This window comes from Vigna unguiculata, chromosome 2 (assembly GCF_004118075.2).
Source record: "Vigna unguiculata cultivar IT97K-499-35 chromosome 2, ASM411807v1, whole genome shotgun sequence".
Classification (NCBI taxonomy): domain Eukaryota; kingdom Viridiplantae; phylum Streptophyta; class Magnoliopsida; order Fabales; family Fabaceae; genus Vigna; species Vigna unguiculata.
The window spans coordinates 8,122,217-8,149,087 of record NC_040280.1 but is presented as its reverse complement, the minus strand read 5'-3'; the positions used below and the strand labels follow the sequence as shown (position 1 = coordinate 8,149,087).

Genomic DNA, 26,871 nt, shown 5'->3' with positions numbered 1-26,871 from the left:
AATCTTTGCAATGGTTTTAGGTTGTTTTGGAAGTAAAGAGAGACCACCGTAAGCTTGCACTACCCATTTTTTCTTTCTTAGTGGTTTTCGAACAAAGGAAAGATTAGCAAAAAAGGAATATCGGAGAAACAAAGAAGAAGCTTTCAGGATTTTCTATGTGTATTTCCATGAATAAATCCTTAAGATCGTAGGCAAAATATGCATAAAATAGATAAAACCATAAATAAAAGGAATTCCTGAGACGTGTAGAAAATACTATCCTTAAGGATTTATCCGCAATATATGCGCAAACCCCCTAAGGTACAACAGAAACATCTCGGATATATTCCGAGGATAGCAAAAACTAGCAAGATAAGTAACCCAGGATAAAAAAGAGAAGGAAGAAATAAGAAAATGAGAGATGAGAAAGGTTCTGTCTTGGAAGAGTATTTAAGCTCCTATTTATAGGTGATGAAAAAATTCAAACTCTGTAACTGAAGTCTAGTGTGGAAAATAATATCCCATAAAATGTGGATGTGGGATCAACATGTAAAAAAGATCTCGCTGCAACAACATGCACCATCCTAAAAAGGAGGGAGACTCAACAAAGCTATTATTTTTTCAATATTATTATAAATATATAACACTTCTTGCCTCCAAAGAAAGAATTACAGATGTACCTCTACTTGAATATAGATGCTTCACTGTTATAATTTCCTGTTGATTTAAGGAGTACAAAATTAAGTAATATAGGTCTAGTGACTCCTTCATTTCTTTTCATTTTATCACAGAATCCTGGGAATTTAAAAGAACTTGTTTTAAAACAAACCTTATTTTTTTCGAAGTATTTCAGGTGAACAATAAACACATAGAGAGTGGAACATAAACAGCAGCAAAATCAATTGTTTAAGTTATTGTGATCTTGATTTTTTGTACCAGACTCTGTCTGTGATGGAACAACATTTTCTTCATCCAACTTTGACTCAGACAAGCTCTCCACTCTCTCCTTCTTCAGCATCTGTGCCATGTCATAAGAGGAATGCAATCCCACAAACAGGTAATACACCAGCAAAATCGCAGTCCACAGTCCAAATCTCCTGAACGAAGCCTTATCCAACGACCCAAGAAGGAAAACGTTGATGCCAATAGAAGCTGATGGCAGGAACGGCACCAGTGGCACACCCCAAACCTTTGGCTTCTTCGTCATCGGGACCAAAACCCAAATCCCCACTGTTCCCAGAAGCCAAAGCGGCACCATGACGGTGTAACCAACCCATTTCGTGGTGTTGGCCCAGTAAACAGCTGAGGCAACAGAAGAACCCAATATGAGAGCAATGCACAGAACGAACTTCACAATGTTGGGTTGTGTAGCCACCCCTCTTGCACAGTAGCGGCGAACCAACAGGGCCAGTGCCACAAGGGAGAACAAGAAGAGAGTGGAGATTGAAAGAAGGTTAGCAAGAACATCAAGGCTTGTGAAGAATGCAACAATGGCGGTGGCACCAAGCATGACAACCGTGGCATTGATGGGTGTCCCAGTTCTCTCATTTACCTTTCAGTATAAAAAGGGTTTTTGTCAGACATGTCTGTGTTATTTTGGCAAGATTTATTTGTTGTTACGTACCTTAGCAAGCCATGGAGGTAGCAACTGTGTTCTAGCGATGTGAGTGAGATACCTGGCTTGTCCCACAGCACCAACAAGGAGAACGCTCGTCATTCCTTTCAACGCCCCAAATGCAACGATGTACTTCGCCCAACTCATCCCTACCGCTTCAAACGCCACAGAGAAAGCAGCATTCTCGTCAACCTCCGAAAACCTCTGCATCAAACAGAGGGTAACCGACAGCATGCAGTACACAAGCGTGGTGCAAGTCATCGACCCTATCAGCCCCAACGGAATGTCCCTGCCAGGGTTCTTCGTCTCCTCCGCCATCGTGGAAACCGCGTCGAATCCCACGTACGCGAAGAACAACACCGCCGCCGCCTGCAAGTAGGGATGGATCAGATTCATCAACTAATCAAACTCAACTACTCAAACTGATTTTGAATCATGCAAATGATTCAAAGTTTTGTTTACCTGGAAGATGCCACGGGGTCCGAAGGGAAGAAAGGAGGAGTAGTTAGCGGCGCGGGCTTGGGTGAGGCCGGCGACGATGATGAAGAGGAGGACGAGGAGGTGGAGGATGGAGGCGAGGTAGTTGAAGCGGGAGGAGCCCTTGGTGCTGGAGACGGCGAAGAGGCCAATGATGAAGAGGACGGCGACGGCGATGGGGTCGAGGTGGCTGTAGTCGGCAGAGAGGTGGTGGATATGGATGAGGAACTTGTCGGAGTCTTGGTTGCAGAGAGTGGCGAAGTAGGAGGTCCAGGAGCGTGCCACGGCGGCGCCGCCCACCACGTACTCCAGAAGGATGTTGCCGGATGCTATGTAGGCCACGAAATCGCCGAGCTCCACTCTCAAGTACGCAAACGAACCACCTAATAATCATCCATTTCTATACCTTGGTGAGGTTTGAAAAACACATGTAAAGAAGTAGCAGAAGAAAGAAAGATACCAGCGACGGGAATTTCGACGGCGAATTCGGTGTAGCAGAAGACAGAAAGCATGGCAGAGACGCCGGAGATAACGTAGGACAAAACGACGGCGGGTCCGACGTGGTTCCTGACCTCATAGCCGGTGAGGACGAAGATGCCGGAACCTATGACGCTGCCCATTCCGAACCATATGAGATCCCACCATGTGAGCGTCTTCTTCATGTCGTGGTGGCTGCGCCGCTTCATTTCCACCAACTCCACCTCCTCCATGGACCGACCCGTCACTCGATCCACTAGCCTCCATGGCGTCTCCAACAACGCTTTCTTGTACTTTGATAAGCTCTCGAACGACTCCAACGTTATTGCCTCAGAGTACCTTCTGTTCTCGTCGTTTCCCTCCATTATTTCTTCTGCATGCTCCTCAATAACACATAACTTAGTGCACCATAACCAATCCTTGATTGTGTAGAACTCTTTTAGCAACCTCATTGTATTTTCTTGAGATATTTTTTGCTTAGAAAGTGATGTGAGTGACCCTACATAGACAAGTTGCAGCTTTGGGAACATTTAAGATAATATAAATTTTCAAATTTAGGTTCTATCGGTAGTTGATACTTCCCTCTCATCTGTAGTTTAAAATTTTTATAACCCTTACTTGGAGACATGTTAATGGATCTGTTAAATTCATTTTCTATTTTGTACCCGTGTGTACCGTTACATTGGCTCACCTATATAAGGGTTAATGTTGTTTCAATAAAAGTGTGCTTCTATCACAGTTTACTCATATATATGCTTTTGTTTCATTCTCTGATTCACGTTTAATATGGTATCAAGATCAAGGTTTGAGTGAGTGGCCTGTGAAGTGAAGGGTAGCTATCTTGATAGTCCAAGATCGAGTTTATTGGAATCAAGAACAATGTGAAATCTGCAAGATTCACTCAGCAAACAATGTGAAATCTTCAAGATTCACTCAGCAAACAAAGGAAGATGGTTGGTAATGGAAGCATCATCCCAGGGGCAATACCTGTGAGGGGAAGTTGTTTGATGATTGGAGAATCAAGACGAAGGTAATCTTTGGGTATCAGGACCTGTCAGAGGTGATTCTGGTTGGTCTTGAAGATCCAGGGCAAAAGGCTAGTGATGAAGAGAAGAAGGCTTTCAAGAATCGGTAGAAACTTAATGATAAGGCCAAGTTTTTGTTGTATCAGTGTGTGAGTTCCAAAATCTTTAACAAGATCTCGAAGGCAGAGACTGCTAAGGAGGCATGGGGGATTCTTGTCAAAGACGTACGGAGATGATGACAAGAATAAAAAGGTGAAACTACACACGATAAGAAGAAAGTTTGAGCTTCTGACGATGGAAGAGAATGAGACCATTGCAAAATATTTTGACAAAATTCAGGAGTTGGTTAATGCAATGAGGGCATGCAAGGATAGCATCACAGATCAATCTATGGTTGACAAGATCTTGAGGACTCTTCCTCAACGATTTGACCATCTGGTGGTGACCATTGAAGAAACGTGTGATCAATGGACTTAGAAGATTTGCAGCATTCATTGGAAGCTCACGAGTGCAGAATCAATGAGCCAAAAAGGATTCAAGAACTAGCTCTTAAAGCAAGAACTAGATATAAAGAAAGGAGTAAAAAGGATGGTCAAAAGAATAGCAGAAAATTGGAGGCTAACAAGACGAAATGGAAGTCAATAGGTGAATCAAGAGAGGGTAATCGAAAGGAAAACTCTTTTGGGAATGATGAAAAGGAATGGAAGTTTGACAAGAGGAAGGTGCAGTGTTGTCAACGGGACACTTTGCCCGCGAATGCCGTAACGGTGGAGTGAAAGGCAAGAAGAGTCAGGTGTATCTTGCTAAAGAAGAGTTGTCCGATTCTGAAGTAGTAATACTGATGGCACAGACAGAGATAGTGAGTAACGATGAGTCTTTGTGGTATCTGGATTCGGGTTGCTCAACTCATATGATCGGGAGGAAGGACTGGTTTGTGAACATTCAAGAACCACCCTCACATGGGAGGATCAGGTTTGCTGATAATAGTAGTCTAATAGTAAGAGTGGGAAAAGTTGTTTTAAGGGATCTTGATGGAAGAGAAATTATAGTAGAAAATGTACTATACGTGCCAGGTTTGAAGACTAATTTAATGAGTCTTGGGCAACTTCTTGAAAAAGGGTTTTCAACGAAGATGGAGGACAGTTGCTTAAGTGTGTTCGATCAATACAAAAGAACAGTAATTCAAGCCAAACTGTCCCATAATCGAACTTTTCAGATTGGGACGAAGACTTTGAAACATCAGTGTTTCTCTACAGTAGAAGCTAAGGCAGAATGGTTGTGGCATCAAAGATTTTGCCATCTCAATTTCAGAGATTTGCATCAGTTAGGAAGCAATCAAATGGTTTCTGGTCTACCCAAGATCAACGTTCTAGAAGAGGTTTGCAGAGATTGTGTGCAGTGCAAAAAAACTCGTAAAAGATTTAGCAAATGGTTACCCATAAAGACCACCGAGAAATTGGGGCTAGTTTATTCTGACGTTTGTGGTCCCACACAAGTCGAAACACCTGGAGGTAACAAGTACTTTTGTACTTTTATCGATGATGCTACAAGAAAGACACAGGTGTATCTTGTTAAATGGAAGAGTGAAGTGTTTGATGCATTCAGAAGATTCAAGAAAATAGCAGAGAAGCAAAGTGGGATGACTGTGAAGGTGCTACAGACATATGGAGGTGGAGAATATGCTTCCAATGAATTCATAGATTTTTGTGAAGAAGAAGGTTTGGTGCACGAAGTCACTCCCCCTTATACGCCCCAACATAATGGTTGTGTCGAAAGAAAGAATATGAGCTTGATGAACATGGTAAGGTGCATGTTACGTGGGAAGAAGTTACTTTAGTTCCTCTAGGGAGAAGTAGTAAGCACTGCTTCATACGTGTTGAACAGGTGTCCCACTAAACTTTGCAGAAATTGACACCTGAGGAGGCTTGGACAAGTGTGAAACCAAGCATGTCACACCTTAGGACTTTTGGTTCGCTATGTTGGAAACCGGTTCCTGATCAACTAAGGAAGAAATTGGATGATAAAGGGGTACCACAAGTACTGGTTGGGTATCATTCAACAGGAGGCTATATGCTTTTTGATACATAAACGAATCAAGTGAGTATTAGTAGAGATGTGGTAATCGACGAAATAACAAAATGGAACTAGTAGTAGTCTACGACTAGTGAAGCACAATCTAAGGTGATTTTTGCAGATAATTCTAGATCAAATGTGGCTGATAGCAATGATCAGGAAGCAATAAGACGTTAATCTCATGTTAAGAAACCACCAACACATAAGCAAGATTATGATTTCCTTCATGATTCTATGGTTTCCTCTAAGGGTAATCTGATTCATTTTGCCTTTATTGTTGAAGCAGAACCACTCAGTTTTGAAGATTCAAAGACAGATGGGAAATGATGGAAGGCTATGAAGGAAGAAATCAGATCGATTGAGAAGAATAACAGTTGGAAGTTAGTTGATTTACCAATTGATAAGAAGCCAATTGAGCTAAAGTGGTTTTATAAGACAAAGGTAAACCCAAAAGGTGAAATAGTGAGACTCGCTTGGTTGCAAAAGGGTATTTGCAAAGGGAAGGAGTGGATTATGGAGAAGTATGTGCTCCCGTGGCACGCATTGAAACAGTTTGTTTAGTAGTGTCAGTGGAAAACCAAGAAGGTTGGAGCATGCATCAACTGGATTTTAAATCCGCATTCCTAAACTATTTTCTTAGGGAAGAAGTATATGTCTTACAACCTCGTGGTTTCGAAGTTAAAGAGCAAGTACACATGGTCTACAAAATTAATAAAGCTTTATATGGCCTAAAACAAGATCCAAGAGCTTGGAATAGGAGAATTGATGAATTTCTTTGTTAGATAGGGTTCCTGAAGTGCACATCTGAATTCGGGGTTTATGTTAAGAATTTAAGTGGTGAAGGAAAACTCATTATTTGCTTATGTACTGTGTGGTCCACCGACTCCTCGGCACAGTAGTCTTTTTCTAAAAACCTTCGCGTTTCACCTTCGTCATCGCTCAAGGCTGGGAGGGCTTGTGTACTGAACGGCCTATCGGTGCATCGGCCTAACAAACCAAACTCAAGCAGCCACAGGCTGCTAGCTACGGTCTATAGCGGACCTTAAGGCGACCGACCCATCGGTCAGACGAGTTAAACACCTTTAATCGTTTAAAACTGTTCACCCATAAAAGATAACCCGCCAGGCCGTGCAACCATCGGTCGATCAGCCAGGTGGAAAACTGGACCAATCAGCCAAATTAATTAAAATAAAGCAAGTCAGTAATCATAGTTAAAAAGCTATTGGGTCGCGATTAAGGAGCCCTATTCACAGGCCCACACCGGAAACTATAAACAGGGTCTCGAGGTAAGGTGGTGAGGATCTTTAATGCGCATTTATTACAGTGGTTATAATTATCGACCGTTCGGCCCTAAAACTAACTTAAGCATCGGAACCTTTTAGACAGGTACACCGATCGTCCGCCCGACCGATCGAGGAAGAAGGAAGATTGTGTGCAACGGAGGATACAGCAAATTACTTTAGAAGAACGCATAGAGGAGAAAGAGGGATAATTTTAGTGTTAATAGTAGGTGATTGGTCCTTACACCCGAAACATTTTGGCGCCCACCGTGGGGCCGAGCAGCCGTTAGCAGACCTTATACCCTTATGGTGACCACAAGAAACAGGACAAGCAACGCAGACGGAGGAAGGATGGCGGATGATCAGGCTGATACGAGAGAGATTATCAGGGCAATGCAGCAGCGGATGGATGAGATGCACAGATGCATGCCCTGCGGGAGGAGAACGCCGCTCTTCGGCAGAAAGACGAAGCCATTCCCTCAACCCCAACTGTACCCGACCCTCTTCGTTTGAGCAGGGTGCAGCAACACCGAGAAGCCGAGCGGATGGAGAGTTGACCCCCCCCCCAACGGGAGCTGAGCAGTCGCAGCCAGTGCAAGTGGAGAGAACATAAGCATCCAGGGGGAATGCATCCCATACAATGGCCGAAAGCTCAAGGGCTAGCAGAGGAGGTCACCCTTCCAGACAACCGATCCACGTTGCGGGAAACTTCCCTTTCACTCAGTTTATTCTGAAGACTCCTCTGCCCGAGCGGTGGAAAATGCCAATGTTTGATAAATACGATGGCACGACCAACCCGGATAATCACAAGCGAGTGTTCACGCACTAGATGATATTTCATGCGGTGAGCGACCCGATCTGGTGCCGCGTGTTCTCAACCTCCTTGACGGGGGAAGTGTTAGAGTGGTTCTCCGAGTTGTCGGCCAACAGCATCGACTCCTTCGCCACTTTGAAAGCCAGGTTTAGCACGCAGTTCGCCCCCTTGCGACTGGCTATACTGACAGTGGACAATTTGGTTAACATTCGCCAAGAAGACGGGGAATCCTTGAGGAGTTATCTCGACCGGTATAACTGGATGTCAATCAAGATCAAGGACCTCAGTGACAAGATCGCCCGACATCATTTTTCGTACGGCCTGCAGTCGGGCGTCTTCGCGGATAAGATAAGCCGCAAGAAACCAAAAACGATGGAAGAGATGAGGAAACGAGTGGCTAAGTTCATTCAAATGGAGGATATGCAGGAGTTTCGGGTGAAGAAGAGAGAGAAGGAGGACGCGATCGCACAGAAAAATGCCACCCGACCGAGCAAACAGCTCGCTCGGCCTAGTGAGAAGAAAATGCCCAAGTTCACCACGTACACTCCGTTGGCCGTCCCAGGGCAAAGATCTTGCAGGAGGCCTTTAGCGCCGATACACTTCCGGCTCCTAGAAGAAAACCCCCACCCCTTGATGCCGACGGCAGCAAGCACTGCCAATATCACCGAACTATCGACCACACCACGGAAGAATGCCACACGCTCCGGGACAAGATAGAGGAGCTGATCCGACAAGGGCACCTCAAGAAATATATCAGGCAGGATCGTCCCCCGCAAAGCCAGGCGAAGAATAGGAGCCCTATCCGAAGGCAAGCCCCCCCAAGGCGTGAAAGGCGGCAAGAACGGGAGCCCGACCGGCGAAGGGGGGAACTCTCCAAAGAACACCAGAGCCCGAGAAGTCGTAGTAGGAGCAGAGACAAATCCTTAAGGGGGTATATAAACACTATCTTAGGAGGATTCGTGGGAGGAGGATCGAGCTCGTCCGCTCAAAAAAGGCATGTCAGGGCGCTCAAGTCGGTCCATCTTGTGGAGAAGAAGGTGTGATCGATGCCCCCCATTACCTTCACCGATGAAGACTTTAAGGCGCCCGACCCGGATCATGATGACCCGATGGTGATCTCCATCGAAGTGGCGGAGTACGGGATCGGGAAGGTCCTGGTTGATCAAAGAAGCTCCGTCAACATCCTATATTGGAAGACTTTCCAGAAGATGAACCTCTCCGAAGACTTGATCGTCCCCTACAACGAGAATATCGTCGGATTCTCGGGCGAGCGGGTAGATATGAGGGGATACTTGGACCTCCGCACCAGGATCGGTTCTCGTAGAGACGGACGGGAGGTAAGGGTCAGGTTCATCCTAGTTGAAGCTAACACTTCCTATAATGTTTTGCTAGGAAGGCCTTGCCTAAACGTCTTTGGGGCTATCGTCTCCACCTTACACCTAGAAATGAAGTTCCCGTTAGACAAGGGGACGATATGCACTGTACATGCCGACCAGCAGATTGCGAGGCAATGTTACGCCGCTGGGCTGAAGATCGCCTCGTACAGCCGCCCCAAGAAGAAACATCGATCAGAGGTGGCAATGACTGATATGAACCCCCGAACTAATACGAAGGATCGAATACAGCGGGCAGAGACACCAAGGACATACCGATCGGGAGGCAGCCGCATCAGTAGGGACCCCTTGGAAAGTTGGTTTGAAACTTGAGAAAAATAATGTAGATGAGTGTTTTGATCCTACTTCATACAAGAAGATTGTAGGAAGTTTAAGGTACTTGTGTCACACCAGACCAAACCTTAATTACAATGTTGGAGTCATAAGCAGGTTTATGCAGGAACCTAAACAATCACACTTGACAAATATGACAGGAAAAGCACAGTTGGCTACTTGTTTTTCTTTGGGGAAGCACCTATTAGTTGGAGTTCAAAGAAGGAATTTGTGGTGGTTCTCTCCACCTGCGAAGCAAAATACATTGTTGCATCGGATGCAACATGTCAAGTATCCTAGTTGAGGAATCTAATTAGTAAATTGCAAATTGGAGATAGTAGAACAACAAAACTTATGGTTGATAACAAATGAGCCATCGATTTGGCTGGGCATCCAGCTTGTCATGGGAAGAGTAAGCACATAAAAACAAGGTTTCATTTCCTATGTGAACAAGTGAATTTGGAAAAGCTGAAACTGGAATATTGCAGGTCTGAAGTTCAACTTGCACCTTGTTTACAAAAGCTCTTAAATATGTTAAGTTTAAGCTACTGAGAGAGCTTATTGGTTTGGTTAATGTGAAGTTTGTTTCTGACTTGAGGAGGGATGTAAGAAATTAAGTTAGAATTAGTTAATGGATTTGTTAAATTTGTTTTCTATTTTGTAACCATGTGTATTGTTACATTGGCTCACCTATATAAGGGCTAATGTTGTTTCAATAAAAGTGTGCTTCTATCATAGTTTACTCAGATATATGCTTTGGTTTCATTCTCTGATTCACATTTAATAATATATTGTATAATATATCTTAGCATAAATAGTTTTAAAATATTTTTGAGAATTTTAATGAAATTAAAAGAGACCAGTTATTACTCTACATGGCCATCATTTTTAACTCAAATTTTGTTTTCATCATCCTACATGAACATGATATTGAGTTGAGATTTCTTTTAAGTTCTCGTGCCTTGTTTGAATTGTCGTTTGCCTTTCACAGTGTTTGATCTACACTGTCCTTCACATTGCGAGTATGTTTGCAACGACCATGATTTTTTGGCCTAAGTATTTTTCTTTGAGTTAGGAAATTTCTTGATATTTTTGTCTCCAATTAGAAACCTTTGGTTTTAGGCCGGAACAAATGTGATGGGATTATTCCTATTGTTTAACTTATTGGAAAACATTTGGGTTTCCATGATTAATGTTTCCCCATATGGTTACACTTATTATGAAATGCCAAAGACAATGAGGAGATGAGATTGAAGGCTTATAGTACTTCACCTCTATAAATAATAGTTATTATTAAAAATAAGGGAAACAACCATAAGAGTGAACTAAAGAGTGGTAAAGATAAAAACATAAGTAATTTCAAGTCTACGTAAAATTCAAAATTGTGCAGTGTCTTCATTGCATAAAATGGAACAAATAGAGAGAAAATGCTTCCCTCGAAAAAAACTATAACAAAGATGAGAAAAATGTGATAGAATCCTTACATGATAATAACACGTTTTATTTGGTGAAGTTGTAAGAAGGCCTTGAATGATTGGTGGACTTATCGGAGTTAAGTATGAGAGGAATTCCATTACTCCTTCTATGTATAAAGCTAAATTAGTGACAAAGGGTTTTAGTTATAGGGTGTTGATTTTAGTGAGATTTTTACCACATGTAAAAGTGTCACCCATCATAGAGTTACATTAAGTTGAAATGCTAATTTTGGTTTGAAGGTAGAGAAAATGGATCGAAAACTACTTTCCCTTACGGTGCTTTGAGGGAAGAGATTCACAAGAAGCAACTTCATTTTCTTGTCCAGGGTAAGAAAGAATTATGTTAGGTTGAGAAAGAACATATACATTTTGAAGTGAACTCCAAGACAAGGTTATAAGAAGGTTTAGTCTATTATGTGTCAACAAGACTACAATAAAACTATTATTGACCATTTATCTGTTAGAAAGTTTGGTGATGATTCATTATCATGTATGTTAATGACATGTTTATTGTTGGAAAAGATATTTTCACAATTGACAAGTTAAAAAGTGGTTGGGTGAGTCATTTGTCATGAACGACGTGGAAGGTGATAAATGAATTCCTGGTATAAGAATGTGAGGTAGGAAAGAGAAGAAGCTTTGTTTATCACAACAACATTATATCAAAAGAGTATTATAGATATTCCATATGGAATAATTCAAGGTAGTGAGTACTCTTTTTGTTACTCATCTTCATTTAAGTTGTAAACAAAGTCCACAAACTAAGGAAACAAGTATGAAATAGGTTCTTTATGGATTTGCAATAGGTAGTTTGATGCATGCAATGGTGGTATATAGCACACGTTGTTACAATTAGTATATTTTTGTTAAACTTTAGTAGAGAACATTGCAATGTAATGTAATGGATTTTGTAGTATCTTTATGGTACTACTAATATTAAACTTTCTTTTAAACGTACTTTGGTAAGGTGCTTAATTTCATATATGATTATAGATATTGATTCAAAAAATTCCACTTCATGCTCTTTCATTAATTTTGCAAAGAGTGTTGTCATAAAAGCTTCTCCTACAAATGTCACTACAAGAAAATTCCTAAATAATGATCAATTTTAGTGACTAAAAATACTTAGTTACTATATTGACCAATTTAGATACCAATTTATAAACTAAAAATTATTGGTGATTAAAATAATTTCTTTTGTGATTAAAAAATTATAATTGATTTCTAAATTTATAATTTTAATAGTTTCTATTATGAATTGGTATCTAAATTGCTCACTAACATTAGCTACTAAAGTTTTAGCTATCGAAGAAATTAGTCTCTAAACATACTTTTTGTTACTAAAATGGGTCATTATTTAAAAAATTTCTTGTAGTGTGTGTAGCTTTGCCTACTAAAGAGACATCATTCATTCTCATTACTAACACATTAAAGACTTGTTATGGTGAAACAAATTCCTTCAAAGACTTTGGTCTTCCTCAAGAAAGATATATATTATTTGTAGATAGTCAGATAGTTATTAATCATGGTAAGAATTTAACTTTTTTTTCTTTCAAAATTTAAACATATTAATGTGAGGTGTCAATATATACAAGATGTTTCTGAAGTTATGTTGTTTGAATTAGGTAAATATTCATATTGATGATAGGGAAACCAATATATTGACTAAGACTTTACTACGAGGAAAGTTTTGAGTTTGTTCGCGTGGTTAGTTCTACGTAATTAAGGAGATGTTTGTTAGCTTTAGGACTCCCTTTACATGTGAAAAATATGCTCAAATATGTAAAACTATTTTGTCTCACTTGAGAGAGGACTTAAGGATACTTAATATTGGAAATAGTGACAACAAATAAGGAAAGAGTAAGAGAAGAGTGCAAATTTTTTAGTTATAATCGAGAATTCATTCACTTTTTTGGAATTGAACTAATTGGTGAAAAGATCATAAAGGAATAATTCTATGATTTCAGCATTAAATGAATTAAAGACTTAAAAAGGTTAATAATTCGTAGAAGCGACCCTATTTAGATTATTCATATTCTTGTTTATTTATGATTGTTGTTTGTTTTGTTTTGGCTAATTGTATTGATTGTATATCCCTATATTAAACACTCTTTTATAGTCTTTATTCACCACAATGAATGTATATATTTGATTTGGACAACTAATTAGTGATTTTTACTTTGATAACAGAAAATTTCTTTTATACTCTTGTTCTCTTATTGTACTTATTTTATTTTGTATTCCTCTTATATTTTTTTAAGTTTAGAGTGTTTATCACACTACTTTTTGCTTTACTATTAAGTTATTATTTTAATCTATTCAATATTAATATTTTATTTTACCTAGTCTAATATTATGATCAAGGTGTTATTTATTTATTTCATGTCTCCTATTTTACAAAAAAAAAAAAAAAAATTGTTTTATGATTACATGACCTCTAAAAATAAGTTATTTGATGAAGTTGATGTTTTAAATGGACTAAAAAGTTTAACCAAGTTTTATATTAGACTAAATGAATATTAGACTAAATGATTTTTACTTTGATAACAGAAAATTTCTTTTATACTCTTGTTCTCTTATTGTACTTATTTTATTTTGTATTCCTCTTATATTTTTTTAAGTTTATAGTGTTTATCACACTACTTTTTGCTTTACTATTAAGTTATTATTTTAATCTATTCAATATTAATATTTTATTTTACCTAGTCTAATATTATGATCAAGGTGTTATTTATTTATTTCATGTCTCCTATTTTACAAAAAAAAAAAATTGTTTTATGATTACATGACCTCTAAAAATAAGTTATTTGATGAAGTTGATGTTTTAAATGGACTAAATAATTTAACCAAGTTTTATATTAGACTAAATGAATATTACTATGATCTGATTTTAAAAAAAATTATAAATCTTAAAAGTTGAAAAGTACTGTATTTATTCAAATTTAAGTCATATTAATGAAATTAGTTTTAAATTTTAGATACAATAATTTAATACATAAATTTTATATATTAAAATAATATTATTTTTAACATTTTAAAATTACCTTATTACTTTTAAAATCACATTTGTTAATAAATTGAAGGATAAATTCAATACTAACTAATCCATTCTATGTTGATTTTTTAACATTTTATTTCTATCATCATCAAAATATATTGATTTTAATATGTTCAAAAATAAATTTATCTATTTTAAAACATTAAAATCAATATACATATATTTTGAAATTATGATTAAAAATAACAATAAAATTTAGAAGGGAATCTAAATTCATGGAAATCTAAATCTATTTAGATTCCAATTAGATAAACCGAGACAAAATTGACCTATTTCGGTTTAAGTCAATAAAACACTCTTTCTTTTAACTCTAAATCCAATTTCCAAGTTATTAAAGTCAGATCATTCAATCAGCCCTATTTTACGCAACTCTAACTATCTCACTCCGAAAACAAACCAACAATTTAAAACTCATTCAATGCCTTCCACCTCAAAACAGAATTTCAAAATTTCCTCTCACCGAATATGCTCTTAACTTTATCAATTGTATTCGTTCATGCATTTTACATGGTAACTTTGTTCAGGCCTATGACATTAACATATAAAAATTAGGCTTCAATGCTCCTTATTTTTTTTTATTTTATTAAATTTGGTTACCATTTTCGTTTTACATTCATTTAGGTTTTTATTTTTGTCAATTTGACCATTTTTACTGAGGGTGTATAAATAGACATTAATGAACATTGCATGTCACATTTAGCTCTTGATTTTTTATTTAATATTTGTAAATTTTTTAATTTTTTAATTTTAAAAAAAATTGTTCACGTATCAAGTCACAATTGTGTCATATGTCAATGTCACTTTGTGGTTATATTATTTCTTTTTATTCAATTTAGTCTTTATATTCGTTATTTGTATTTAATTCGGTCTATTTTTATTCAATTTAGTCTCAATTTTGGTTAAAATTGAATAATTTTATCCTTTTTGAGACCATATTTATTTTTTTATAAATATTATATATTTTTATTAAAATTATTTTTATTAATTATTTTTTTAAATTCATCTATAAATTATTTTTTTAAATTCATCTATAAATTATTAAATTTAATTATAATTTGAATATAATTATTAGATTCAATCGTAAAATAAAATATAATTATTTAAAATATTATTCAAATATAATTATTTAATGTTTTAGAAAAATATATTAACATTTCTAAAATTAACATTTAAATCTAAAATTTGTAATAATTTTATTGTGTTTTAGATTTTAAATCTAAAATGTTTTATATTTAAATGTCAATTTTAGAAATTTTTAGAAATGTAAGTATACTTTACTAAAATATTTCTAATATTTTTAAATGTTAATTTTAAAAGTATTAATATTTTATAATATAATTATTAGAAGAAAACATTTAATAATTATATTTTAATATTTTAAGTAATTGTATCTTATTTAATAATTAAATATGACAACTATATTCAATTTATAATTAAAAAATTATTTGTATAATGTGTATAAAAACATTAAATTTGGCATAAATTTGAAAGAGACAAAGTTATTTCATTTTAACCATAATTGGGATTAAGTTGAACAAAAATAATGAAGATAGAAATTGAAGTGGAGAAAAATAGCGAAAAACTAAATTGAACAAAAGAAAATAACACAACCAAATACTAATATGTGACATTGACATGTGATATTGATATTGACACATGTTATGATGTTTGGCTTTTGTATTTTTTTGTCCTTTTGACCAGCTATTTGTAAAATGGGGTCGTTTAAATTTTTTTTTGTAAAACAGGGTTAAGTCGTGGTAGGGGAGTACGACATTAAAGGTTAAGTCGTCCTCCCTTCAACCGGTTTCAACTTTTTTTTAAAAAAAAAAATAAAGTCGTCAGGTGCAACAACGGTTTATGAAAATCTAAGGTTGAAGTCGTCGTCTTCATAGCTGACGACTTCTCATGCTCTTTCTCTCACCCTCTCTCACTCTCCGCCATGGAAATAGATGAGAGCTCTGCCTCCACATCGGAGCCAGACTCCGATGACAACCACCGCATCCCGACCAACCACCACCTCAACCCTCCCTCCGGCCTCACACCGCACAAGTTCAGCTCCCTCGTCCCCTTCATCACGGAGCACCACACCTACCTCGTCGGCGCCGGCCAATGCCCTTCCCTTCTGGCCCAACGCGTCCAGGCTCCACCAGAAGTCTGGTCCGTCGTCCGCCGTTTAGACAAGCCCCAGACCTACAAGCGCTTCATCAAGAGTTGTGCCGTCAAAGACCCCTTCCACTCCCCGAAGTCGTTAGCAGTGAAGACGACTTCAATCTCAGATTTGTACAAATCGTGTTTGCACTTGACGACTTCGTTTTTTTTTTAAAAAATGGAACCGGTTGGGAGGAGGACGACTTCACCTTTAATGTCATCCTCTCCCTTAACGACTTAACCCTATTTCACAAAAAAAAAAAATTCAAACGACCCAATTTTACAAATAACTAATCAAAAGGACCCAAAAATACGAAAAAACCTATGATGTTTACTTGACATGTGGAAAATTATTTTTTAAATTAAAGAAATTAAAAAAATAAATAAAAAAACAGGCACAAACATGTGGTATTTAGGACGTCAATGGGAAGGGTAGGGTACGGATAATAGCTCCATCATACCCTACCCGATAGTTAAATATCCGTCTTACCCGTACCCATATTCGTGTGGGTATCCGTTATGCGGGTATCTGTATATTTTTTTAATATCCACGGATATTCACGAATACTCGCAGGTATTTAAAGAGGAAAATTTTAATATTTAACAACATATTTTAACCATAAATTCATATAAAAATATAATGCATAACATTCACAAATTTAAAACAAAGTGTAAATAACCCATTTAAAGAGTGTTGAATGAGAATTTACAAAAACAATGTAGATTTTTGAAAATCAACTAATAAAAATAACTCATTCAAACTTAATATGTTAATGTCTTAATCATGATTTTTTATTTTATTTTTTATTTAAATTAGAGTATAGCGGATACAGATATCCACTAGTACGAATACTATGATATTCGTACCTGTCCTGTTAACGTGTGGGTATAAAAAATATATGTACATGTTATTTACGGATATCCATTTACAGTATTCATTTCCTACTTATTGCATGTTTTATTCATGGATATCCGTAAATATAAATTTTTTTGGCATCCCTACGTAACATGCACTACATTAACTATTTAAATACCTTTAATAAAAAAAACAAAATTGACAGAAATTAGGAGTTAATTAAAAGGTATAACAAAAAAATGAAAATCAAATTGAACAAATTGAACAAACATAATGAAAATAAAAACTATTTAAATCTAAAAATTAAATTAAAGTGTTTCGGAATAAACTCTGTCTTCCTCTATTTCACAACCATTCCCAACAAAGAAAATTGTTATTTTTATTTATAATAATTAGGATTATGACAATATTATTAAAAACACATTTAGAATTTGTTATTTGTTTGCCTCCGGTGTTGTCCACCCTAAGAAAAATGATTATTTTCCATTGAAAAGTAAATTAAGAGATGAAACAAAAAGTCCCCATGATTCAAAATGAACGTAATTCATGTAAACTCTCTTAATATATATTTAGAATATGTATAAATATAGATATAAATATAGAATGCATACCTCTTGTTTTTGTGACTTTGGATCCGAAGATGAAAATCGCAGAGGCTTCTTCTATGCAACTTGTTCTCAAGTAATGAGAAAGAAAGAAGAAAACCAAAAATCAAAAACCTTCCTTTATCACAAATTTATTATAAATTAATTTGTATTGAATATATAGGAAAAATCGAATTTATAAATTAATAAAACAAAACCCTTGACTTATAAGGTCCTGCCGGCACCAAGACAACCCTGACAAATGCTTCCGATGGAAACAATTTTGCATATTCAAAATATCCATAAGGTAAAAGTAAACCTATTACAATGACCTAAATATTAAAAAAAAAAAATCTGTTACGTTTTAATAAGAAGAAAACTCGGTCATGTTTTATTAAGAAGAAATATCTGGCATGTTTTAGTAAAACTAAAGCAAAATTCTCCGAAGTATTTTCAAGAGAGAAACATTGAAATATTTTCTTCACAAATTAAATTAATTAATTAATAAACAATTCATATACTCTCTCTAATTTTCTGTGTATGAATTAAATTTAACAAGGAAGACATTTACTCATTTCTTTTTCTTTTTCTTTTCTCTTCTAAAAATGATTATGAAAATACAGTTTCAAAAATACCCTTAATAGCACCGTTTTAAAGAAACACTTAGAATTGATGGAATCTTTTATGCACAGCTAACAAACATGGAGAAAAAATTAGACTACCTCTTTTGATAGTGTTCATACCTTGATGTAGTTGTAACACTTATACAGAGTATAAATAATTTAAAATAGGTGATAGGAAAGGGACATGAAGAAAGTGAAAATAATTAAGACACATATATTTCTTTGTTTGTAGTGAGTAAGTAACTGGTCATTTTCTTCTTGAGTTGAGGTTTCAGAGGGTTTGCTTCCCTTATATTTGGACATATTATTTGTTGTATCTGTCCTAAGAATCTTTTATGTGCACAACTGTGTATCTATATATTATTTATCTGTTTTCCCAATGCTCATTTCTTTTTATAAAGAAAAATTCAAAATTTATCATCATTTAAGTGAGTTTTTTATTTTAATTTTTAAGAAAGTGTAAAAAAAACAAATTGTTTCAGAAAGTATTGTGTCTCGAAAAATTTCATACATAGGATGTTTTGAAAAACTCATTCAAAAAGTATTATATCTATTTCGGAAAGTGTTTTAGCAATTTTATTCCAAAATGCAGAGATCTTATTCCAAAAATGCCATAAAACTTGTTCAGGAAAGTTTCGGAAATGTATGATTCAGAAGATGCTTTTACAAAAGGTAAAATAGTCATTATGAAAACTAAAGGAACTGCACAAAGAAATTATGGAGGTTCTGAAAATAAAAGTAGGTTTAAAATGAATCGAGTCATCCTTTATAAAATTGAGATTTTGTAAAATGGCTTTTTCTTTCTGTACTCTTCTATTTTTACATACACTCCCATGAGTTTTTGGAATACCCATCTTTTCCCTTGAACTTTTATTTGCAACGGTCTCCTCCTTGGAAGAGACTGTGTTCAGATTCTGCCAAAGGTTCAAACTTGGAAGAGAAGAAATCTGGCAAGGGGTGGTGGTGTTTTGAATTCACTTAGGCCGGTAAGTGGAAAAGGGTATGCGAAGGTGATTTTTGTTTTGTTTTATTTCTTGCATTAAGATTGGTTTACCTGAATTTGGAGTTTGGAAATAAGTTTCTAGAACACGTAATCTGAAATGTGCTTTTTCTAGAAGAGAAAAATGCATTCTGGATTTGTGTTTCCGGAAGCATGTCTTGTACATTCTGGAAAGCGCGTTCCATAATTATTGCTGAAGTGTTCCTGAATGAGAAATCCACATTATTTTCAGAAGTATGCAGTGGATAATGAATGTAAGCTACATAATTGTGGTAATTTTTTTTTCAACAAATTAGGTAAAGTTTACTAACGCATTAATATTTATATACTATGTAGTAGTCAAGCACTTTTAAAATTTAGTTTCCTTTCATGAGTTGAATTTAATTAATGCATTTTGTGTATCCCTACTTGGGACTGCCTGATGCATGCTTGTCTTGTCTTGGAGGCCATGGTTTTGTAAACCATAGTGGGTAAAACTTTGATTTGGTTTCCCTAAATTTTCTGTAAATTATGTTTAAGATTAACACAAACTATTTAATTAAAAAAATTAACACCAAATATAGTTTTTACTCATCCAATACTGTGATTAATTAGTATCTATATACATTTAGTAAGTTTCAGAGTTGAAAGTAAAACTAAGTTATATAGATCTTTTGGTTCAAATATCATTAAGCCCACTTTGCTTGCTTATTTTTTTAAGATTAATGAGTCTTAGACTTTGCTTCCATATTTAGACATTATGGGTATATATTGCTGTGTAGTCTTGAAAAATTACAGGTGTATATAGATGAGATTTAAAATATTTGAACAGGACATAAGCAACTGCAAAAGAACTGATTTTCTATTATACATTTTCCACCTACATAGTAATGTCTCCTTGTGCACTTCTACCTGTACAAGTAGAAGTGAAAGGTGCCATCTATTCTTTATTTCTGTATATACTTTCTCATAATGAAAATTTACAGATTTATAAAAATAAACATAAAATTATCTGTACAGAGCATGAGCAATTTCAGAAGAACTTGTATATTGTACATTTCTGATCACTTTCATAGGAGGTGTCGGCAATGTTCCCTTTGCATTTCTATCAAGAAGAATTGAAGATAAAGGCTCCACAATCCTTTATTTCTGTCACAATGTTCCTTCAAAAGTGTTTGCGATAGATCTTTATGCTGGTTTCCAAATGCATCTTCATAGGTATCATCTCTATGTCTGGATAGTGTCACTTGGAGGGTCAACTGTGATCCAAAGCAGTGCAATGGTAATGGAGAGAATTCCTGACCAGACATAAATAATTGTGGGCACCCTTCCTCTCTTTCCCATCAACCCTTTAGCAAAAGGGTACATATGAGACAGCACCCAGAAGCTGAAGAACATGCTTCCCAAGAGCTTATTCCACTGTGGTATCACACTGAACACAGTCCTTAAGAATCCCATGACCAAAGCAATGATGTTAATGATGATAATTGTTAGTGGCATGATGAAGAGACTTGTCCATTTGACAATGTAAAGATCAGCAAATTCGTCTTGTTCTTCATCACCTGCTGACTTAGAGGTTAAGGTAAAGGAAATTTCTATGCCAGCCACAACCTTTAGCAAACCTTGTATGACAGCAACAAGGTGAGCACTAGTGCCACCAATGACCCAAAACTGCTCATTGCGCCACCATTCCTCGAGGGCAATGCCTGACCACTTCACTTCAAGGAGGGATATGAGAGTGAGGCAAATGGTGATGAGCAACAGATAGGTCAAGAAAGCCACATTCAAGCCTTCCACTATGAACTGTCCAGAGAAAAGAGAGAGTGCAGGAATGAAGCAATACACCACCAGAAACAGTGAGGTGAACGGGTAGATGCCAACATTGAGGTACGAAATTCTCTGCAAGAACTTGAGGCGCCTGCTAGCGAAAAAGGCATTGTTTCTTGAGAAGAAAATCTCCACAGAACCTGTGGCCCATCTCAGCACTTGATGCAGACGATCAGTGAGGTTTATTGGTGCAGTGCCACGAAAAGCATCTCTCTTTGTGATGCAATAAATTGATCTCCAACCACGGTTGTGCATCCTGTAACCAGTCACCACATCCTCAGTCACTGACCCGTAAATCCAACCTACCCTGTCCCCCCATTCGGTCTTGTCCTCATACCTGCATTATCAAAACATCCAAATCATTTCCTTGGTTTTCTCTCTGTGCATGATATCATGAAAGGAAAAAGAGGATAAGTTAATTTTTCCTTATACACAAACATGTTTGTGATGGATTGTTCTATCCAACAACTCTTGAGTTTAGCTGTGAAAATCATTATTAATATTTTTTTTTTCTTTATGAGACTTGTGAGTAGAGAGGTAACAGTGAAGCAAATTACCAGCATGAGATGACAGCAATGGCCTCAGCAACGGTGGGGGCATCCAAAGGTGGACGTGGTGCGAGAAGTGCCCCAGGTGGTCTTCCATTCTTCACAGATTTGTGATCAGCAAGTGGCCTTCCGTTGTATTCAGCCACAGTTATGGAATCTGTGAACATAGTTGAGCTTCCAAATTTTTCTGGATAACCCATTTCTGAATCAGATGTTAGGGGTTGCGTGTCATCTTCAGCTTTTGCATGTGGTGCTTTAAGGTTCACCTTGGTTTTCACTCTTCCAAACACACCAGTGTGCTCAATGAATCTCGGTGGTTCAAATCCATACAGTGCATACCTCCTAAACATGCAACCTGTTCCCACATACATTGGACCTTGGAGACCATCCAGTGCTCTCATATTTCCTGATGAATTACACATTGTTAAATGCTATGTACATCCTAATAAAGGAAAGGAAATCATGCAAGTGACAAATCACTATGATCGTGTCAGAACTAACTTCTTCAAAAAGAATTAACTTATGTAGAAGTTAAAATTCAAATTTTAAAATGTGGCTGCATATGAGAGAGTTTCTTTATGGAGAAGTCTATCTAAACCTAATGGTTTGCTTCAAATGAATAATGGCTAGCAAGATATATGTGACAGGCTTGTTTTTACCATCAAAGAAGACTGTGTTGTGATTTGCATATCGATCAGAAGGATCAATCCCTTCAAACCTTTGTGGAAACTGTATGTAACATACGCGATCACCACCACGGTCCATCATGAAGCACATTCCCTCCTTCACAGCAAGGGAATTGTAGAAGTAGTGGTCACAATCCAAGTTGAGAATGAATGGTCCATTAGACAATATGGCTGAGGCTCGAACCATAGCATTCATGGCTCCTGCTTTCTTGTTATGATCATACCCTGGTCTCTTCTCTCTTGAGACATATGCAAACATTGGAATCCTGATGTCTACACCTGTGAAATCTAACTTTGTCTCATCTGCAACGCCCATTACTGGATCATGATCCGGGACCTTACTCATTATCTGTATATAATAAACATGCACATTCAGTATTAATTCTCTATGACCAACTCCATGTAATCAAGTTAATCTGAATACAAAGTACACCGAAGAAAGAAGGTTTAACTACGTTTTACTTATAGTGTTTCTCAAAGTGTAGAAACTGTAGAAACTTGAAATCAAACTTCCTAAAGTGTATAAATCAATTCTGAAGTTTAAAAATATATTTGAACTATGATTTCTTCGGTCCATCTATTTGACAAATTTTCTTTCAATTCTTTTTAAAGATACTGTTAACTATTTTGGCATGAGTAAACAAGCCAATGATGTCATGCCATCATATAGCCAATTTCGTACTTGTTAAAGTTTATCAGAATCAGAACTAACAAGTGAAAACATAATATGATAAAAATCAAATTTCACCCAATTTCAATTGATTTCAAACACTGAAGCAGAAAAAAGTAAGAACTACATACCTGCAAGATTCCAGCATGGTCACCCTTAGAGTGATCAGGTATAGGGTTATACCAAGTACCTGGCCAATGAGTGCCATCAGCCATCCATGTAGCTTTAGGGACATCACAGGTGTAATCTGATGGTAGAGTTCCTCCATTTTTGTCCTTAGCTAACTGCTTTGCTTTCTTTTCCTCTTTAGAGTTCTGCGTTTTACTTCTTTGACGTATTACCTCAGGAAGTCCATTGATTCTGACCTTAAATTCATCGTACTCTCTCTTGATCCATCTACGGTCCTTCACAAAATCGTGCCGTTTCTTGTTCTTGGTGGGGTCTTTCTTTAAATTGAAGTAAGCATCAGGATTCCTGGGTTCAATGTTGTGTTTTCTACAAAAGGGTACCCAAACCTGTGTATATGCATATCAAGAACATAGTTCATGTTGTCTCATAATCAACCTAAATTGAATAAAAATTTGTTTGATCATGTTTGATGTAGCATCCTTAATTCTATTATGTAGCATAAATTCAAAATTTTATGACAAACTATTATAGTTACAAAAGAATTATAACTAAAGCACATCTCTCTCTATATATGTGTCTGATTTCCTTTTTTTTTTTTTATTTTATAAAAGTTCTACCAACTGGGGTGGCTTTAGTTTATTAGATTAACTATTTTTTTTTATCATTTTTCTTATATATCAGCCATCTTATTCTTTCTCTATTCAAGGTACACCCACTCATGAAACCCAATATCAAATAGATCAATTCAGCACCTAAATTATCTTTATTTTTTATCCTAAATCTTCTGCTTCAAAATTTTAAATCTTTGAAATACAAACATAGACCTTGCAAAATCTAACTGCAAAAATACTATATTATAAACTAGAAAAGTTTACATCCACCCTTAATAAATGATGGAAGTTTATTTCAAGTCAGCATTATTTCTTACTTTAGACATTTCCTGACATGAGATGAATCAAAGCTTCTTGGATGTTCAAGTTTTGAAAACTAAAATACATTTTACTAAAATGGTTGGAAAAAAAAATTTGTTTTGGAAAAAACAAGTAAACAAAAAGTGCAGAAAACAAATTGTAAACTGACCTCAGCAAATTTGATAGCTTCAGCCATGGCTTCAAATGTGAGTATGGCACCACCATCATCTGAAATGTAGCATGATATTTTTTCAATTGGATAGTTCACACCAAGAATGGAAAGAATGGTGTTGGCTGTGACAAGAGGTGGTTCCTTTTCAGCATCAGCAGTGGACACAAAAACATCAACCCCTGGCAAGTCTGAGCGACCAGTTGGGTTGGTTTCAGTTGCTTGATCAAACTTGTCATGCAATGCACCAAGGTCTACACTTCTGTTTATTGGGTTCATTTTGGGTAAGACATCAAGAAGCCAAGAGAAAGCAAACCAAAGCTCACACACAATTGATATCCCCCACAACCACATAGCTTCATGGTTAGGGTTCCGAACTCGCCAAGTTAAGAACATAGCTAGGATTACTATACGGATAACCACCAACAACCTGTTCACAGAACAAAAAATAATTCATATTGCAGAAACTTTTATAAGAACTCCAAATGCAACTAATTAAGGTCCTAATATTGAGCAGTATCAGCAATTAAAGTGCAGCAATTGCTGATACCATGTTCATACGAATGAAAAATCAAAAGAAGGTCATTTACAAAACTGGTTTGAAGTAGTAGACTTAATTAATATCACATACAGTTAGAAAAAAAAAAAAAACTGTTTTAAATTGGAATAGGATGTCATAAAATGAAAATTATCAAAAGTCTCCACCCCACAAGTTCCTATAAGATTATCACTATGAGAAAGGTTAAATTACTCGTATGATTCTTTCAATTCCCTTTATTTTGATGTTTTATTCCCTGCACAAGAAAATAATAGGTTTTAATGTCTAGACCTGCATAACAGTTCATTTTTATCCTTGTTGATAACACCAATGTGAAACTCTCACAAAAGTTTTGTACTGTAATGAAAATGTATGTAAGCACTCTCAAAAGTTTCAACTTTTCTTACAAATTAAGGACCAAAATTTAAGAATGAGACACCTATAAGAATAAAATAAATAGCTTGTAAAATCTTCTGGAAAAGGAAAGCAACATTATGAATATGAAGTCACAATCTGCTGGTATGAGGAAAAATGGTAACATATATGTGATTCATATGTATACCTGTAAGGGCTAAGTATAGCCCCTGGGATTCTAATCTTCCTAGTTAGTGGCTTCCAAGGTTTGTCCATGAAATTTTCTTTGCTGACTCCTTCTTCAAAAGTGTTCTGATCTTCCTGCCAAAAAGCATTCCCTATGCCATAAGTCCCTTTGGTCTCAAACAACCATCGGTTGTGATCAAAATCTTGAGTTTGGCTCCTCAACAGCATGGACTTGTTATTCCCTGAATTCAACCCATGCCTTCCTTCCTGCTGAGATTCTGCAGCAAACCTTGAGGTCCCAGTTGCACCACCTTCTACCTTGGAATCAGAGGCTCCAGGTTGGTTATCTGGGGTTGGAGGCATCATCACAGTGTAATTGATGTAGTCATTTGACCCTGAATTATCACCAGACATGTCATTGTCATCATCTCTTGAAAGGCTCATAGTCCTCCCACTTGAAGTTCGTTTTGTAAATTTCACTCCTTGGGCTTGCTTTGCACCCGCAGAGGATGGTTTGTTTGAAGAATTTGATGAACCTTTCATCTCTGCCAATGTTTTTCCTTCACATTTAAGTGTTTGATCTCTGCCAATGCACTTGTTTTTTCTTTTCTTTTGTTGTTATTGTACGTGGAGAATTATGAGTTTCCATGCATGCCTGCATGCAACCGTGAAAGGGGTTAATTAGATTGGATAAGAAAAGCAAAAGCATGAAGGAACATTGTTTTTGGAGGAGAGAAATCTCATGGCTCCAAAATGGCTTCTGTGAGATTTTTGCATGCAGTCTGAAATTCTAGCTTTGGGGGATGCATGTCATTGCCCCTTAATTTGTGCTCAACCTCTATCACTATCTCCTTTTTCTCTTTCCTCTGCCTGTTAGATTGTTTAGCACAAACACAAATTTTCTCAAATTTTGCACCCTGCCTTACAATTACGATCACAAAAATTTTAACACTCTTTAAAAGGAAAACATGTGTCATATACACAAAACTGTATAGTTGCTTCTACCAACCTACAACATTATCGTTTAAATTACGAATTGTTTTACATTTGTGTGCAATGGTTTTTAAAAGTTACATGTAAGCAAACAAAATTAAACTTATCCGAATTTGTTATGATGAGATATTTAAAAGAATAGTGTTACCTCTTTTTTATCTAAACCTATATAATATATAAAGAAAAACCTTTTTTTTGGTCCACATTTTATTTTCAGTTTTATCCTTTAAATAAAAGTATTTTAAATTAAAATTATTATTACCCTTCAAATGAATTTTTTTTTAAAAAATTTAATAGTTTTTCTTAATTTGACATTTTTTAAATTTAATAATTTTTAATAAAAAAATTAACTACAATAATATTATAATAATAAAAATATTTTTTTTTATTATAGAACAAGTGAATACGCATGTGTTTCACTAGTTCAACTAGTAATGGTGGAGTGATATATAAGATGTATAAGACATTTGATATCACTTTAACTTCAAAACCTTAAGACAATGGTATTACGAGTCTTTATTTGTATATAGTGTTTAACTTTGTCTATTTTATCCAATATGGAACTTTGACTCAAACTTGAGCTATTTCCAACAATCTCTTCTCAATAGTGAGTCCTTGTTTTTTCATATGGTATAACATTTAAAGGTTTGTTCAGTCATTTTGATTAATTTGTCTTTATACTTAAAATAAT

At 36.0% G+C, this 26,871-nt stretch overlaps 2 protein-coding genes across 3 annotated transcripts; both read right to left on the bottom strand.

Moving 5' to 3' along the window:
- Positions 1-662: 662 nt before the first annotated feature.
- Positions 663-17,696, bottom strand: LOC114173002 (cationic amino acid transporter 1-like). 2 transcript variants are annotated; one of them, XM_028057185.1, is made up of 5 exons: positions 17,595-17,696; positions 2,532-2,921; positions 2,057-2,454; positions 1,604-1,963; positions 663-1,531 (listed from the first exon to the last, which is right to left on the bottom strand). In XM_028057185.1, the coding sequence occupies exons 2-5, from the start codon at positions 2,911-2,913 to the stop codon at positions 878-880; spliced, it is 1,794 nt and encodes a 597-aa protein (XP_027912986.1). In that variant the 5' UTR covers positions 2,914-2,921; positions 17,595-17,696; the 3' UTR covers positions 663-877. The 2 variants fall into 2 exon arrangements, with proteins under 2 accessions (XP_027912986.1, XP_027912985.1); XM_028057184.1 differs by having other exon boundaries at positions 2,532-3,047; positions 17,595-17,692.
- Positions 17,697-20,013: 2,317 nt separating this feature from the next.
- Positions 20,014-25,730, bottom strand: LOC114174429 (cellulose synthase-like protein D1). Its single transcript, XM_028059271.1, has 6 exons — positions 25,210-25,730; positions 24,110-24,539; positions 23,032-23,415; positions 22,204-22,579; positions 21,554-21,950; positions 20,014-21,333 (listed from the first exon to the last, which is right to left on the bottom strand). The coding sequence occupies exons 1-6, from the start codon at positions 25,728-25,730 to the stop codon at positions 20,397-20,399; spliced, it is 3,045 nt and encodes a 1,014-aa protein (XP_027915072.1). The 3' UTR covers positions 20,014-20,396.
- Between the last annotated feature and the right edge of the window lie 1,141 nt (positions 25,731-26,871).

What these genes read in the sequence shown, in the direction of transcription:
- LOC114173002 (XM_028057184.1), bottom strand. Translation starts at nt 3,000, where the DNA reads ATGAGGTTGCTAAAAGAGTTCTACACAATCAAGGATTGGTTATGGTGC. An exon ending in CGTCGAAATTCCCGTCGCTG is followed by an intron (nt 2,455 to 2,531) that starts GTATCTTTCTTT and finishes GATGATTATTAG; the next exon opens with GTGGTTCGTTTGCGTACTTG. An exon ending in GACCCCGTGGCATCTTCCAG is followed by an intron (nt 1,964 to 2,056) that starts GTAAACAAAACT and finishes CCCTACTTGCAG; the next exon opens with GCGGCGGCGGTGTTGTTCTT.
- LOC114174429 (XM_028059271.1), bottom strand. Translation starts at nt 25,730, where the DNA reads ATGAAAGGTTCATCAAATTCTTCAAACAAACCATCCTCTGCGGGTGCA. An exon ending in ACCATGCTGGAATCTTGCAG is followed by an intron (nt 22,580 to 23,031) that starts GTATGTAGTTCT and finishes TATTATATACAG; the next exon opens with ATAATGAGTAAGGTCCCGGA. An exon ending in ATTGCTGTCATCTCATGCTG is followed by an intron (nt 21,334 to 21,553) that starts GTAATTTGCTTC and finishes TTGATAATGCAG; the next exon opens with GTATGAGGACAAGACCGAAT.